This window comes from Saccopteryx bilineata, chromosome 3, assembly GCF_036850765.1.
Source record: "Saccopteryx bilineata isolate mSacBil1 chromosome 3, mSacBil1_pri_phased_curated, whole genome shotgun sequence".
Classification (NCBI taxonomy): domain Eukaryota; kingdom Metazoa; phylum Chordata; class Mammalia; order Chiroptera; family Emballonuridae; genus Saccopteryx; species Saccopteryx bilineata.
The window spans coordinates 151,237,610-151,251,429 of record NC_089492.1 but is presented as its reverse complement, the minus strand read 5'-3'; the positions used below and the strand labels follow the sequence as shown (position 1 = coordinate 151,251,429).

The 13,820-nt window shown below is 38.9% G+C and overlaps 1 protein-coding gene across 1 annotated transcript in view; it reads left to right on the top strand.

Moving 5' to 3' along the window:
* TMEM131 (transmembrane protein 131) overlaps positions 1-13,820 on the top strand; it is a 259,254-nt gene that overhangs the window by 147,637 nt on the left and 97,797 nt on the right. The window contains exons 8-11 of the mRNA XM_066267786.1: positions 1,290-1,370; positions 4,276-4,426; positions 4,528-4,584; positions 5,763-5,824. Coding sequence (XP_066123883.1) covers positions 1,290-1,370; positions 4,276-4,426; positions 4,528-4,584; positions 5,763-5,824 — 351 coding nt within the window. The remainder of the gene's footprint in view (positions 1-1,289; positions 1,371-4,275; positions 4,427-4,527; positions 4,585-5,762; positions 5,825-13,820) is intronic.

Sequence of the window (13,820 nt, the reverse complement as noted above, 5' to 3'; positions counted from 1 at the left end):
TGATCCAGATATTCATCATTAGATGAATGGATCAAAATTCTTGCATATCCATAAAATCAAAAAGAAATGAACTATAAATACATACAACAACCTGTGATGGATTTCAAAATCATTACACTAAATAAAAGCAGCCAGACTTAGAATAGACTTGTGATTCTATTTATATAAAAGTGTACAAATTACAAATGAATTTAGAGTGGCTGAGAGCAACTCAGTGGTTACCCAGTGATGGAAAGAGACAGAGGGGGACAGGTGGATTGCAAAGGGTGTGAGGAAACTGCAAGTTAATGGGGTATATTTCATATCATAATTGTAGTGGTAGCTTTATGCTGTATACATGTCACAATTCATTGTTCTACACATTCTGAATAAGTATAGTTTATTGTACATCATACCTCATTAAAACCGTTTTTAAAAATCATCAGTCTAGATACAAGCCACAGGTCCATTAACAGTACCTGTGATTTTGCCACCAGTAGGAACCAAATGTTTTCATACTACATTAAAATTGTTGTTTATGGACCCTGGCCTATTAGCTTAGTCACTTAGAGCGTTGTCCCAAAACTCCAAGGTTGCAAGTTTGTTCCCTGGTCAGGGCACATATGGGAAATAACCAATGAATGCACAACTAAGTGAAATAACAAATGAATGCCTCTCCCTCCCCCTTTCTCCCCTGTTCTCTCCCTCTATCTGCTTTCCCCTTCCTCCTTCCCTTTTTCTTCCTTCCCTTCTTCCCTCCATTTCTCTCCCTCCCCTCCTGCCCCTTCCTCTCTTTCCCTATCCTTCCCCTTCCTTCTCCCTCCTTCCTCCTTTCTCCTCCCTCCTTCCTCCCTCTCCTCCTCCTCCTCCTTTCTCCCTCTCCCCTCCCTCTAAAAATCAATCAATAAAGAAATAAAATTGTTGCATATGTCTAAGAATAATACACTGAATTATAGTAGATATTAGCTCTGCTGCTAGGTCTTATTATAAATGCGTGAATAAAAAGCACGTGTGTTACTGTAAAAACACAAAATTTGTATTTCTAAAATTTAGTATTTGAAACAACTACACTGTTTCAAAGCTTAATATTGCCAAGTCAACTTGTTTTTGTTTAAAAATACCATTTCTTACTATATCTATGGAACACTGGTTCTGGTGATATGCTACTTTATTCTACATGTAGACCTGTAAATGTTTTAGAATCTTTTCTGATAAACAATTAGGTTATCAACCTATTTCTATGTAACAGCAAACCACACGCATTGAGGATATGATTTTGAACTTAACCATCATATACTCTTTTGTCACAGGTTGTTGAAATGTACTCTAGTGGAGGAGATCTTCACCTAGAACTTCCAACAGGTCAACAAGGAGGTACCAGAAAATTGTGGGTGAGTACTAACACATTTTTCTCTCGTGTGTAACCACCTAAAACCAATTAATTTCTTAAATACACTAGAAGATATTTAACTCCTTATCACCTGAAAATATATGGGTGACTTTCTATAAAATTGTTGTCTTAATATTAAATTTATATCAAATATATTTGAAAATTGAATGAGAGCATGAGAGAAGAGTAGTGATTTTTGGAAAAAGCCATGGAAATGGGTGGAATCTTTAACTCACTCTGTGGAAAGGAAGAGGTTTTATATGTTTATCAGAATTATACTGGTAAAATTATCTCAGAATTTAATTGTTTATAATTGCTGTACTAAAATATTTAAACAAAAACAAATAAACAAAAACTTGTGGGAAGGAACTATTCGATTTTTGAAGGTAGAGAATAGAACACTCAGACTTATTTTCAATAGAGGATATGGCATTTGCAGAAAGAACATAGTCAAACCCTTGTGATGACTTAGAAATTTTTAAATCCTTAGGTGATCTATGTCCACCTTTAATATTGTTGAATAGTTAACAGTAGTTCGGCCCTGGCTGGTTGGTTTAGTGGTAGAACGTCGGCCCAGCATTTGGATGTCCCAGGTTCAATTCCCGGTCAGGGCACACAGGAGAAATGACCATCTGCTTCTCCACCCCTTTTCTCTCCCCCTTCCCCTCTCTACTCCTCCCGTAGCCATGGCTCGATTGATTCTAGCAAGTTAACCCTGGGCACTGAGGATGGTTCTATGGCCTCCTCAGGCACTAAAAATAGCTCAGTTGCCAAGCAGTGCCCAGATGGGCAGAACATCGTCCCATAGGGGGTTTGCCAGGTAGATCCCTATCAGGGTACATGCAGGAGTCTGGCTCTCTGACTCCCCTGCTCTCACTTTAAAAAAAATTTTTTTTAAACGATAGTTAGTGCCAGCACATAGAAAACCACTTTTTCTTAGAGAATACTATGAAATATTAACCAAATTAATAACTATGTAGTAATTGCCTTATTTGCAAAAGTAACTGCCATTGGAGAGTTTTGGGGGGCGTTTTAGTTGTTGGTTTTTTTGTGTGTGTTTTTTTAATGTTGTCTAACTGTGCTTTAATCTAATAGGGAAAAGACATAAGTAAATGCAGTTCTTGTACCAAGGTTAATCACATTATTGGAGACATACTGAATAAGCTCTGAAGGTCAACATTCTTTCATGAATTGTGCTGTAAACACATCACTTCTTGATTCTGTCTTCTGACCAGTCTCACTTAGGGAAAGGATGTGTGGGGCATTAATAGACTGTTGACTTAAACATTTAGAAACAAATTTGTCAGTAATTGGCTAACTGCTAAGGTATATAAACACTGTCAGGTAGAAATATGTAATAGATGGTTGGTTTATATCCTTTCACAAGTGTTTTGCCTTGTAATTTTTTTTTTAAGTAATAAATTGTTATTATTTGAAAAGCCTTTGGGCCTGACCAGGCAGTGGCACAGTGGATAGTGTGTCAGACTGGGATGCAGAGGATCCAGGTTCAAAACCCTGAGGTCACTGGCTTTGAGCACAGGCTCACCAGCTTGAGCACAGGGTCGCTGGCTTGAACCCAAAGTTCTCTGGCTTGAGCCCAAGGTCGCTGGCTTGAGCAAGGGGTCACTTGCTCTGCTATAGTCCCCCCCCCCCCGCCCCTGTCAAGGCACATATGAGAAAGCAATCATTAAACAACTAAGGAGCACAACGAAGAATTGATGCTTCTCGTCTTGCTCTCTTCCTGTTTGTCCCTCTCTCTGTCTCTCTGTCTCTGTCACAAAAAATTAAATAAATAAAAGCCTTTGGGAGAAATAGTTTATGAAACAGTGCCTCAAAAAATTAACTATAAGCTATTAAATTAATATATAATTTAGATAGATCTAAGAGTTCACTATGTAATGTAACTATCTAATAAACATGAGAGAATTCAGTTTTCTAATTAGTTAAGAACTATAATAAATAGTAGCAGAGAGGGCATAATGTTTTAATACTTCGAGTAGGTACAAGAATTTATATAGTGACTCTTACTCCTATAAAGCTAGAGAGAAAGTCACTTGGCCTTGGCCTTGCCCTCTGCTCCAGCCCATTTCTGTACATGAGAAAACCCAGAGACCAAGTCAGTTCCCAGAGACAGGAAGTTGGGTGAGTGGATGGCCCTCTCTAGTGGCTCCAGAAGAGTTCCAGTCATATCCTTCCTACTTTAAAAAGTTGAGAGTAAAGGTGAGTGAAGAACAGTAAAATTTAAAGCACAAAGATTTCTTTAACTATGTCAAAGGGTATGTGCAGAGAAATTTGGGTTGCTCCAAGGAAGCCAGATTGTTCTAAAACCAGGAAAAAACTTATACTTTAAGAAAAGCCTGTTTTTTCAGTGAGTCTTCTAGTGCATGTGTGAGTTTTCTCTCATTGCATGCCTGAAAATTGATGTCATCTTCCATGCCTAGAGCCTTTCTGACCACAGTTGGTAAACTGCAGGTTTGCTTGAGAAGCTTTATTAAGGTTTAAATGAAAGGAAAACAACAGAGTTTGAGCTCTCTTGGTTATCATTTTAAAAGACTCCTGTAAAAGCTTCTCTCTTATGGTGACATTTCTGTTGGTCAGAGAATTTTAGGACTGAATTTTATACCTAAACATCACAAATGCATTAAAGAACAACTGATTTTTTAGATTAATTCTACCTTTTAATGGTGATTTGGCAAGTGGCAAGGCACATTTTTCACATTTTCACATCCTTCAAAATTGGAATGTGTGTTATAGTCACTGGAATATATTTAATAATCAATGTATTTTTTCTTAGTAGTTATATAAAATAATTATGCATCTTTCTGTTGATGTCATCTTATTTAATAAACTGGTGGTTTTGCAATATTACAAAAGCTGTGCTACATTATGGCCTGTTAACTTGTCAGGAGATTCCTCCTTATGAAACCAAGGGAGTGATGAGAGCCAGTTTTTCCTCCAGAGAGGCAGATAACCACACAGCCTTCATACGAATAAAGACAAATGCCTCTGACAGCACGGAGTTTATCATCCTTCCTGTTGAGGTTGAAGTCACGACAGGTTAGTAGAGAACTGAAGACACTGAAGTTCGTTTGTTTCATTTTCACTGCATCTTACTCTGGCAACATGACAGATAATTGTTTGCTTTTCTTTTTTCCAAGCGCCTGGAATTTATTCCTCAACAGAAATGTTAGATTTTGGTACACTGCGAACACAAGGTAAGAAAAGAGACAATGTCTTTACAGGTCACCCCCCCCAAAAAAAAAAAAACCCAAAAAATCCTGTTTAGTACTAAATGATTCTACTTTAACTCCTTTGTAATTCAGCTTTGAAAGTTTCTTCTATGGCTTATATGATCTTGTAGAAATCTACTTTTGGGAACAGAACCTTGCAAGCTATATACCCCATTCCTCAAGGTGACACCATCACTTACCAGATTGCAGCACAAAGCAGTTTTCCACTTTTGTAGCCTAGTTCCTCACTACTTCTGGATTTTTGTTTAGTGACAGATTATTTCATTGTATTATAATGATATGATATTAAAAAAAATTGTCCCAGATGGTCAGAAAAAGAATTCAGATTCTAAAATTGGAAACAATCAAGTTAAGGATATATTAAGGAAAACTGTTGGGTAGTTGACCACTGAACAATAGGCATTTGAACTGCACGGGTTTATTTATATGTGGATTTTTTTTTCAATAAATATATAGTTGACCCTCTGTATCTCAGGTTTCCCATCTGGAATTCAACCTTCTGGGATTCAAAAACTTATTTTTGATCTGTGGTTGGGGATCAGTGTAGGCAGAAGTCCAACTCCATTGTTCTCCGTCTTTTTATGTAAGGAACTGATCATCCATAGGTTTGGATATCTGCTGGGCATCCTGGAACCAATCCAGCTCAGATACCAAGAGAGTGTAGTTAAGTTTTTTGAGTCAAAAATTATACACGGGTTTTCAGCTACGTGAGGATTAGCACCCCTAATTTCTGCATTGCTCAAGGGTCAACTGTACTTACAATTTGGGTTGTCTGTCTACCATATGTAATTAAAACTTGGTTGTTTGAGATTGAAGACCCATTTTTGAATGTTAGATTCAGTTTTAATATGATCATTTCACATTGCACAATTTTAATTTGCTTTGCTGGAAAACTAAAAGTTTTAATGTCAATTTTACTAAAAAAGTTTTTTTGTTTTGGTCTAGTTGTTTAGGTGGGGGCAGTTCTAGTAATATACAGTATCCTTATAAGTAAGGTGATTCCTACCTAATGTTTCTTTTTATTAATGTGATGGTCATTTTATTTCACATTCTAGAATATATCCAATCTAATAAGATAAAGATTCTAACTTGCTGTAAAACTCACCTTTCTAAGAAATATTTCTTTTCCTCAATTTTAACAGATCTACCAAAAATTTTAAATCTTCATTTATTAAATTCAGGAACAAAAGATGTACCAATAACAGTAAGTTTTTACTTACTTTTTTCCTAATTTATGTATTCTTTGTTTTCAAACTTATGACAAAGTTAAAAATAAACTCTTGCGCTAAAGGAATTTTGTTTTGTGTGACCTGGTGACACCTTGGTTCTAAGTGTGATGTGAGAAACCTGTACTGCCCTAACCACCAAGTTTTAAGGATACAGAGGGGAAGGAGGCAATCTCCTCTAAATTTGATTCGAAGTTCATGTGGTTCCTATATAGGCAAAATCATATAAAGCCTGTCGATTCTGGTAAAGCCTAGTATCAGTGTGCCATGTGCAAAGAAAAACAGGAATCTATCATAGATGGTTGTTAGACTTAATGTATGGGCAAGTAAAAAGAAAAAAAGATTCAGATGTATTGGCAAGAGAAATTATAAAGCAAGTAGAATGCTATTAACTTTTGTCATAGGAGTCCCTTCTAACTGGCAGCTGTTGTCACCCCAGATAGCATACTATAAACTAGGGTCCCCGCTTTCCCTCACACACATACACAGAGCAGATGATTCTTACGCCTTATAGTAGAGTTGGGGTACCATTCGATGGTTTTAGGCAAAAATAAATAAAAAGGACAGGGACATTTCTATTTTGCTTTAGGCACACTGCACCTCCTAGTGAGGTCCCCAAGGTACATGTGTAGGGAATAATGGAAAAGAAAAGCAGTACATTTTTATTATAACCTGTGCTGATGGCAGAAACCTAAATTCAGAGAACGCTGATGAAATGAGGAAAATCAAATGGCTTGAGACTTGAGGGCCTTTTTTTCTTTTTCTTTCTTTCTTTATTTCTTTTTTTTTTTTTTTTTTTTTTTTTTTTTTTTTTTTATTTTTCTGAAGTTGGAAACGGGGAGGCAGTCAGACAGACTCCCGCCCGACTGGGATCCACCCGGCATGCCCACCAGGGGGCGATGCTCTGCCCATCTGGGGCATTGCTTTGTTGCAACCAGAGCCATTCTAGCGCCTGAGGCAGAGGCCACAGAGACATCCTCAGTGCCTGGGCCAACTTTGCTCCTGTGGAGCCTTGGCTGCAGGAGGGGAAGAGAGAGACAGAGAGGAAGGAGATGGGGAGGGGTGGAGAAGCAGATGGGCACTTCTCCTGTGTGCCCTGGCCAGGAATCGAACCCAGGACTCCTGCACGCCAGGCCGACGCTCTACCACTGAGCCAACCGGCCAGGGCCGAGACTTGAGGACTTTTGCCCATCCACGCCAAACCCAGAGATTACTGCCAGGTGGTGGAGTAGAAACCAAAGAGAGGAGAATATACAAACCCCATACAAAGAAGCAAGAGGTTGTCATTCTAGATAACCACATTTTAATGCACAGTGACCTGTTCATTGATGGGATCGTAGTCTAGGCAGCATCCTGCCATCTGACTTTGCATCTCCTGCTAGATGGAAGAATTTAGAGCAGGTTAGGGAAGTGGGATCTGGTAGAGAGTTTCCCTTTTATACAGAGGAGCTGAAACTACCTCACCTGGAATTCCTGCCCCTCCAGTGTTAGGCAGGCTGAGAGAGACCTGTGAAACCATTGCCTGTGCATACTGTTGTAGACCTCGGGGTCCTAAAGGGCCTGGGACCTTTTCACAGATGACAAGGAATACCTGGTGACACCTTGGTTCTAAGTGTGAGCCACCCTATTGCCATTGAAACAAAATGCCAGCCCTAGCCAGTTGGCTCAGTGGTAGAACGTCGGCCCAACATGTGGATATCTCTGGTTCAATTCCTAGTCAGGGCACAAAGAAGAAGCAACCATCTGCTTCTCCACCCCTCCTTCTTCCCCCTTTTTGCTCTCTCTTTTTCTCTCTCTCCCCCCCCCCCCCTGCAGCCATGGCTTGGTTGATTCAAGCACTTTGGCCAGGGCGCTAAGGATGGCTTCATGGAGCCTCTGCCTCGGACGCTAAAAATAACACAGTTGCAAGCATCGGCCCTAGACAAGGGTTGCCAGGTGGATCCCAGCCCTGGCACATGTGGGAGTCTGTTTATCACCCCTCCTCTCACTTGGAAAATAAATAAACAAACAAACAAACAAATAAATAAATAAATAAAATAAAAAGAAACAAAACACCAAAGCAGTAAGCACCAGCCTTGTCTCTTGTTCTGTTCTTTCCTCTTATGTAGTAATCTTAGTGAGTATATTTTTGTATACTTGCTTTCAAAAATATATTCACTTTTTATTTAGTGACTTATTTTTTTTATTTTAGTCCTTTGAATGATTATCATCAAAGTCTCTATGGGATGGAATTATGAGCATGTCTTCCAGTAGTGACGTTTTACATAAGAAAATATAGCAGTGACTATTCTTGTTGCACAGTTTCTTTGAATTCCTATCTATAGCAATAATTATGACTTCCTAAAAAATATATAGTGCTGATTATTACTATTACATTGAAGGGTTAGTGATTGATTTTGGTTCTTTATATTAAAGTTTTCACAAGTCTTTAGAAAAATGAGAATATAACTGTTTATAAAAGTATGAGTGTATGTTTAAAAAGTTATAAATAAATGCCCTTTCTAAAAAAGAACTATTCTGCAATAATGTGCTTGTTTCCTTGTTTGACCTTAAAATGCTGTTACTTTAGGTGTTTTTTTTATAGAACAAGTTGGGAATTTCTTCCTCGTTTATTTTTGGGAAGAGTTTATGAAGTTTTGGTGTTAATTCTTCTTTAAATGTTTGGTAGAATTCACCAGTGAAGCCATCTGGGCCCAGGCTTTTCTTGTGGGAAGTTTTAAAATTACTAATTCAATCTTTTTATTTTATTTGTTATCTAATTTGTTGGCATACCATTATTTACAATATCTTCTTATAATACTTTTTTCTTCTGTGAAGTAGGTGGTAATGTCCTGTCTTTCATTCCTAACTTTAGTAATTTGAGTCTATTCTGTATTTTTTTTTTTTTAATTTTGGTCAGTCTAGCTAAAGGTTTTTTCGGTTTTCTTGATCCTTTCAAAGAACCAACTTTTGATTTTGTTAACTTTATTATTATTTTTCTCTGACATTAAAACATCCATTATTTTATGAATAGGGGTATTAGATAGTAGGAGATTCTCCTTCCCCCTCCACCAGTTTTGTCACATTTGCAAAATAAGTTAGGAAACCTCTGTTAGACTTCCCTTTACAGCATAAACACACACATCCTAGATTTACCAATGAAATGCAAAGGCCTAGGAATCACTGCTGTGTGTTAACATTTTTAGGTCTTACTTTTACCAAGAATTGTAATTCTTTTGTTCAAAAATTTCTGGCTTAGTATACCAGAGTTTCCTCTGTAATGAAATATAATTCCCCTGCTAGATTTGTCCCGGTCGCTTTGGTCCTACTTGCTTTCACTGAACTTGCTGATGTGGATTTCTTCTTCAGCCTGTTGTTTACATGGAGCACATTAACCCAAGATGGGGTAACGCGGGCATATTCCCTTCCCAGCCCTTCCTTCTCGGGCGCTCAGGTCACTGACCTCCGCAGAGGGCATCATAAAGCACAGCTGCCAGGCAGCATCCAGGATTCCTCTTCAGCTGTGGACAGCAGTGCGTCTGCTGGGGAACCCCACCTGCCATTACCTCTTAGAGATGTCAGATTACTTGTATTGTTTGCATGTTCTGCATGCTGTTTGTTGCTGGTTTCTTCAGTGTGTAGGAGACTTTCGCACAAAGAATGTCAGAGTGCGAACTTACATGCTTATTGGGCAGACTTTAGACCTGCAGTCCCTTCTCCAAATTCGAGGGCTTAGAGATTTGATGGGCAAGTGCCTTCACATAGCCCAAGCAGTCTGCTCTAACGTTTTACATACAACAGATAGACTGAAGCAAATGCCTTTTTCAATAAACATTTCGTAGAAAAATGAAATAAGCAATTCTAAGAATATTAATGAAAAAAATGTAGTGTTCACCATTTATGATGGAATTAAATAGGCCAATGTACCCACTTTTCTCTTCTTTTTTCTCTATGTGTCAAGCACCATGCGAGATTCTTTGCAGAGATTACCTCACTTAATACAACAATTCTTTTTTCTTCTTTTTTTTAAGTAAGAGGAGGAGAGATATACAGACTCCCATATATGCCCCAATCTAGATCCATCCAGCAACCCCATCTGGGGCTGATGCTCAAGTCAGCTGAGCTATCCTCAGCGCCTAGGGCTGATGCTCAAACCAGTAGAGCCACTGGCTATGGGAAGGAAAGAGAGAGGAGGGGGAGAGAAGCAGATGGTCGCTTCTCCTGTGTGCCCTGACTGGGAATTGAACCCAGAACATCCATACGCTTGGCTGATGTTCTGTCCACTGAGCCACCAGACCAGGGCCAATACAACAATTCTATAATTTTCCAAATAGTGAAAATGAGTCAGAATTTTTTAAATGACTTATTCGACTATAAAAACTCAAAAGTTACATGAAAGTATATTAGGTATATCATGACATTTAAGTCTGTATGAATATATCATCTTAATTTCAAGTTGGTATTACTATAGTATTAAAGACCTATTGATCTATGTATATATCTGTATATCTACATCTATATCTACCTATGTATGTATTTTTTCTAATATCCAAAGCCTATACCCAGCCAGTGTTGTGGCAGTTTTGTCTTATTTCCTAATTCATTTATCTCTTCATTCAATAAATATTTAGTGAGCATCAACTATATGCTACCTCCTGTAAGTACTGAGAATACAACAGTGGATCAGGCAGCCAGGGTTTTACAACATCATTGTAAATCGAGCCCAGTTCTATGAAAGAAAAAAGAGAGAATGGCTTGTAAGGGGGATGGGGAGCTGGTTTAGATAGGGTTGCCTTTGAGGAATTGAAACTGTCATTTGAGGTCATAGCTGATAACTAAGAAGTAGGCACCCATAAGAAAAATTGGTAGACATTGTTCCCTGCACAGGTAGCAAGTGCAAAGGCATGAGGCAGGAGCAGCTTTGGCTGTCGTGGGAGACACCAAGAGGTTGAATGAAAAAAGGTCAGGGTGGGAGAATCACACAGGGCTCTTGGGGCTCTGCAGCATGTTTAGATTTTATTATAAGTGAGAAAACAAAACTTTAAGCATTTATTTGTAAAAGGTCATTGAAATTACTTTCTAGAAATGAACTGCATGCATAAGTTAGAAATATTTTGCACTTGTCCACTTGAGAGATGGTGGTGGCTTACACTTCTCATTTATCAGCCAGGGCATGATCCCATGAGTTGTATGAGAGCTTCCTAAGGCTTTTCCTGTATTTTTCTGCATAATAAGCCAGACTTAGAGACTGATGCATTTTAGAAGAGCCTCTGCTTTCCTCCATTTTACAATGTAATTTTCAGGATGGGCTCAATGTGAGGAGCTGGAAGGTTTTTAGGTTTTTTTAATTCCCCTTCAAGGAGTTCGGTCTCTTCATCTTTGTAGGTAGAGGGCTTTTAAAGCAAGCACCTTCAAGTAAAAGTTTCCCACCTGTCAGTCAGCAAGCTGCGCAGGGTCAAGCCTTCCTGACATTGATCATCTAGAATGCAACTTTGGAGAATATTTAGAAAACATACATGAAACATTTTACTACATAAAATAGGGAATAAGTTTGCTTGAGATGTTCTAAGAGGATCATTTGCCTGAAGTTTCCTTGCTAAGTTAATTGATGAGTAAGATGTACTTATTCTGGCCCTGGCTGGTTGGCTCAGTGGTAGAGTGCGACCCAGCTTGTGGAAGTTCCAGGTTCAATTCCCAGTCAAGGAGAAGTGACCATCTGCTTCTTTCCCCCCCCCCCCTTCTCTCTTCCTCTCTCTCTTCCTCTCCTACAGCCATAGCTTGATTGATTGGAGCACAGCGGCCCCAGGCACTGAGAATAGCTCTGTGGAGCCTCTGCATCAGGCACTAAAAATTGCTCAGTTGCAAGCATCAGCCCCAAATGCACAAAGAATTGGCCCAGACAGGGTAGTCAGATGGATCCCAGTTGGGGAGTATGTGGGAGTCTCTCTGTCTCCCCTCCTCTCACTTAAAAAAGAAAAGATGTACTTAATCATTTTACGAATATCTACTTTATATGAGCTTTAGCAAATTTGTGCAACTATTTTATACAATTCTTAGGTACTGGAAGGTTATTTTCCTTGTTTGTTCAAATGTTGTTTTAAATAGTTTCAGAGAGTCCTGGGCCCTTGAGTCTCTCTTGAGAGTTACTGAACATTAGTTGGGTATGAGTGTCATGAGAAAAAACTAACTATATTTAGGTCATGTGGGAGGCTGTTTTTCTTGGTAATCTAGCCAGATTTTTTCCATTTCTTGATTGTCTTCAAATAAGCAGCAGCTAATGACTGATACTAAAACTGATGTTAGTATAAACATGCTATTACAAGTTAATAATTATGTATTATTTTGTATTATAGCCACCAGAGTAAGCCAACTATTTTAGCGTTTTGTTTTGCTCTGTTTCTGGTTCCTTAGATAATGGGTTTTAACTGATTTAAAGGTTTTTTAAAAATGGCAGTAAGTGAAAAATTCAAACTATTTTTATAAAGCCCATCAATTAAATATGTATGTGTTGACTATTAGTGCACAGTTCAAGGTAATAATATTAAGTATAAAATAAAGTGGTATGTTTCACCTGACCTGTGGTAGCACAGTGGATAAAGTGTTGACCTGAAATGCTGAGGGCATGGATTTGAAACCCCAGGCTCGCCCAGTCAAGACACATGAGAAGCAACTACAATTCAATGTCTCCTGCTGTCCCCACCCCATCCCCACTGCCTCTCTCTCTTCCTCCCTCTCTCTCTCTCTCTTTCTCTCTTTCTCTCATTCTCTTTCTCAACTCAATAAATAAAATCTCTAAAAAGAAAAAACCTAAAGTGGTATGTTTCATGTGAGAGAAACATTTTTTTCATCAACTATCCTGAGCTCTCTCTTACAGTGAGTATTTTAATAAATATCATTGCTTAGCTGTTTCCCCTGTGGTGATCTGCAGGCTGATAACACCCAGAAACCGTTGTGGCTGTTAGTGCCACGTGTAGTCTTTAAGCATTTGAGATGGTCAGGGACCTCTTGCTACTCTGTTGTAGTTGCTCGTGCAGGTGAGAGTTTGGAACCACACTTTTGAGAGCCCTCTGCAAATCTTCAGAAGATTATCTCTGACAGTCTTGACCTCAGGATAAAAGTAGCTTAGCTGAAAACACAGCAAAATTAATAGAATCAAAAATCTTTGTATCTAGCCTGGCCTGTGGTGGCACAGTGGATAAAGCGTCGACCTGGAACCTGAGGTCGCCGATTCGAAACCCTGGGCTTGCCAGGTCAGGGCACATATGGGAGTTGATGCTTCCTGCTCCTCCTCCCCTTCTCTCTCTCTCTCTCTCTCTCTCTCTCTCTCTCTTCCTCTTCTCTCTCCAAAATGAATAAATAAACTTTTTTTGTATCTAGATGGACTCTTAGAAAATATCTAATCCAATTCTCTAGGATTTTACAGATGGAAACAATCACGCCCAGAGTGGATGAGCAGCTTACTTGAGCTCGTACTTGTAAACTGATCTCTGTGGGATTGTCACATGTGCTTCTGTACTGCTTCCCTTTCCTTCAGAAAAAATATTAGTGTCATAGTACAGCATAATGGAACTTATCTAGTTATGAAACATTATCTAGTTGTAGTTTATTTTATAGTTCGAACTGCTTTGAACACACACACGTACCCTTCAAGGAATAGAGGTTTGAACTTTAAGTGGTGGCTAAACACAGCAAGCTTACTGATAATAAATATATTGATATGAGCAAATCAACACCCAGACTCAGAGATTCAAAAGCAAATGAGGAGTTGTCAGAAAGAAAGAGGAAGAAAGAGTGGGATTGCTGAGAGCCTGAGTCCAGGCACTGAGGCCTGAAGATGTCAGGTACAGGAATTAGCAGAGCCACCCTTAGGGCCATGGGTCCAGGCTCAGTCAGGACGTGATGGTGGCTGAGTACTAACCAGCAATGGGACAGGCATGCTCTGCCCGTAGGTAGTGGAGTGTATGCAGTCATTATGTGTAATATATATTTGGGCAT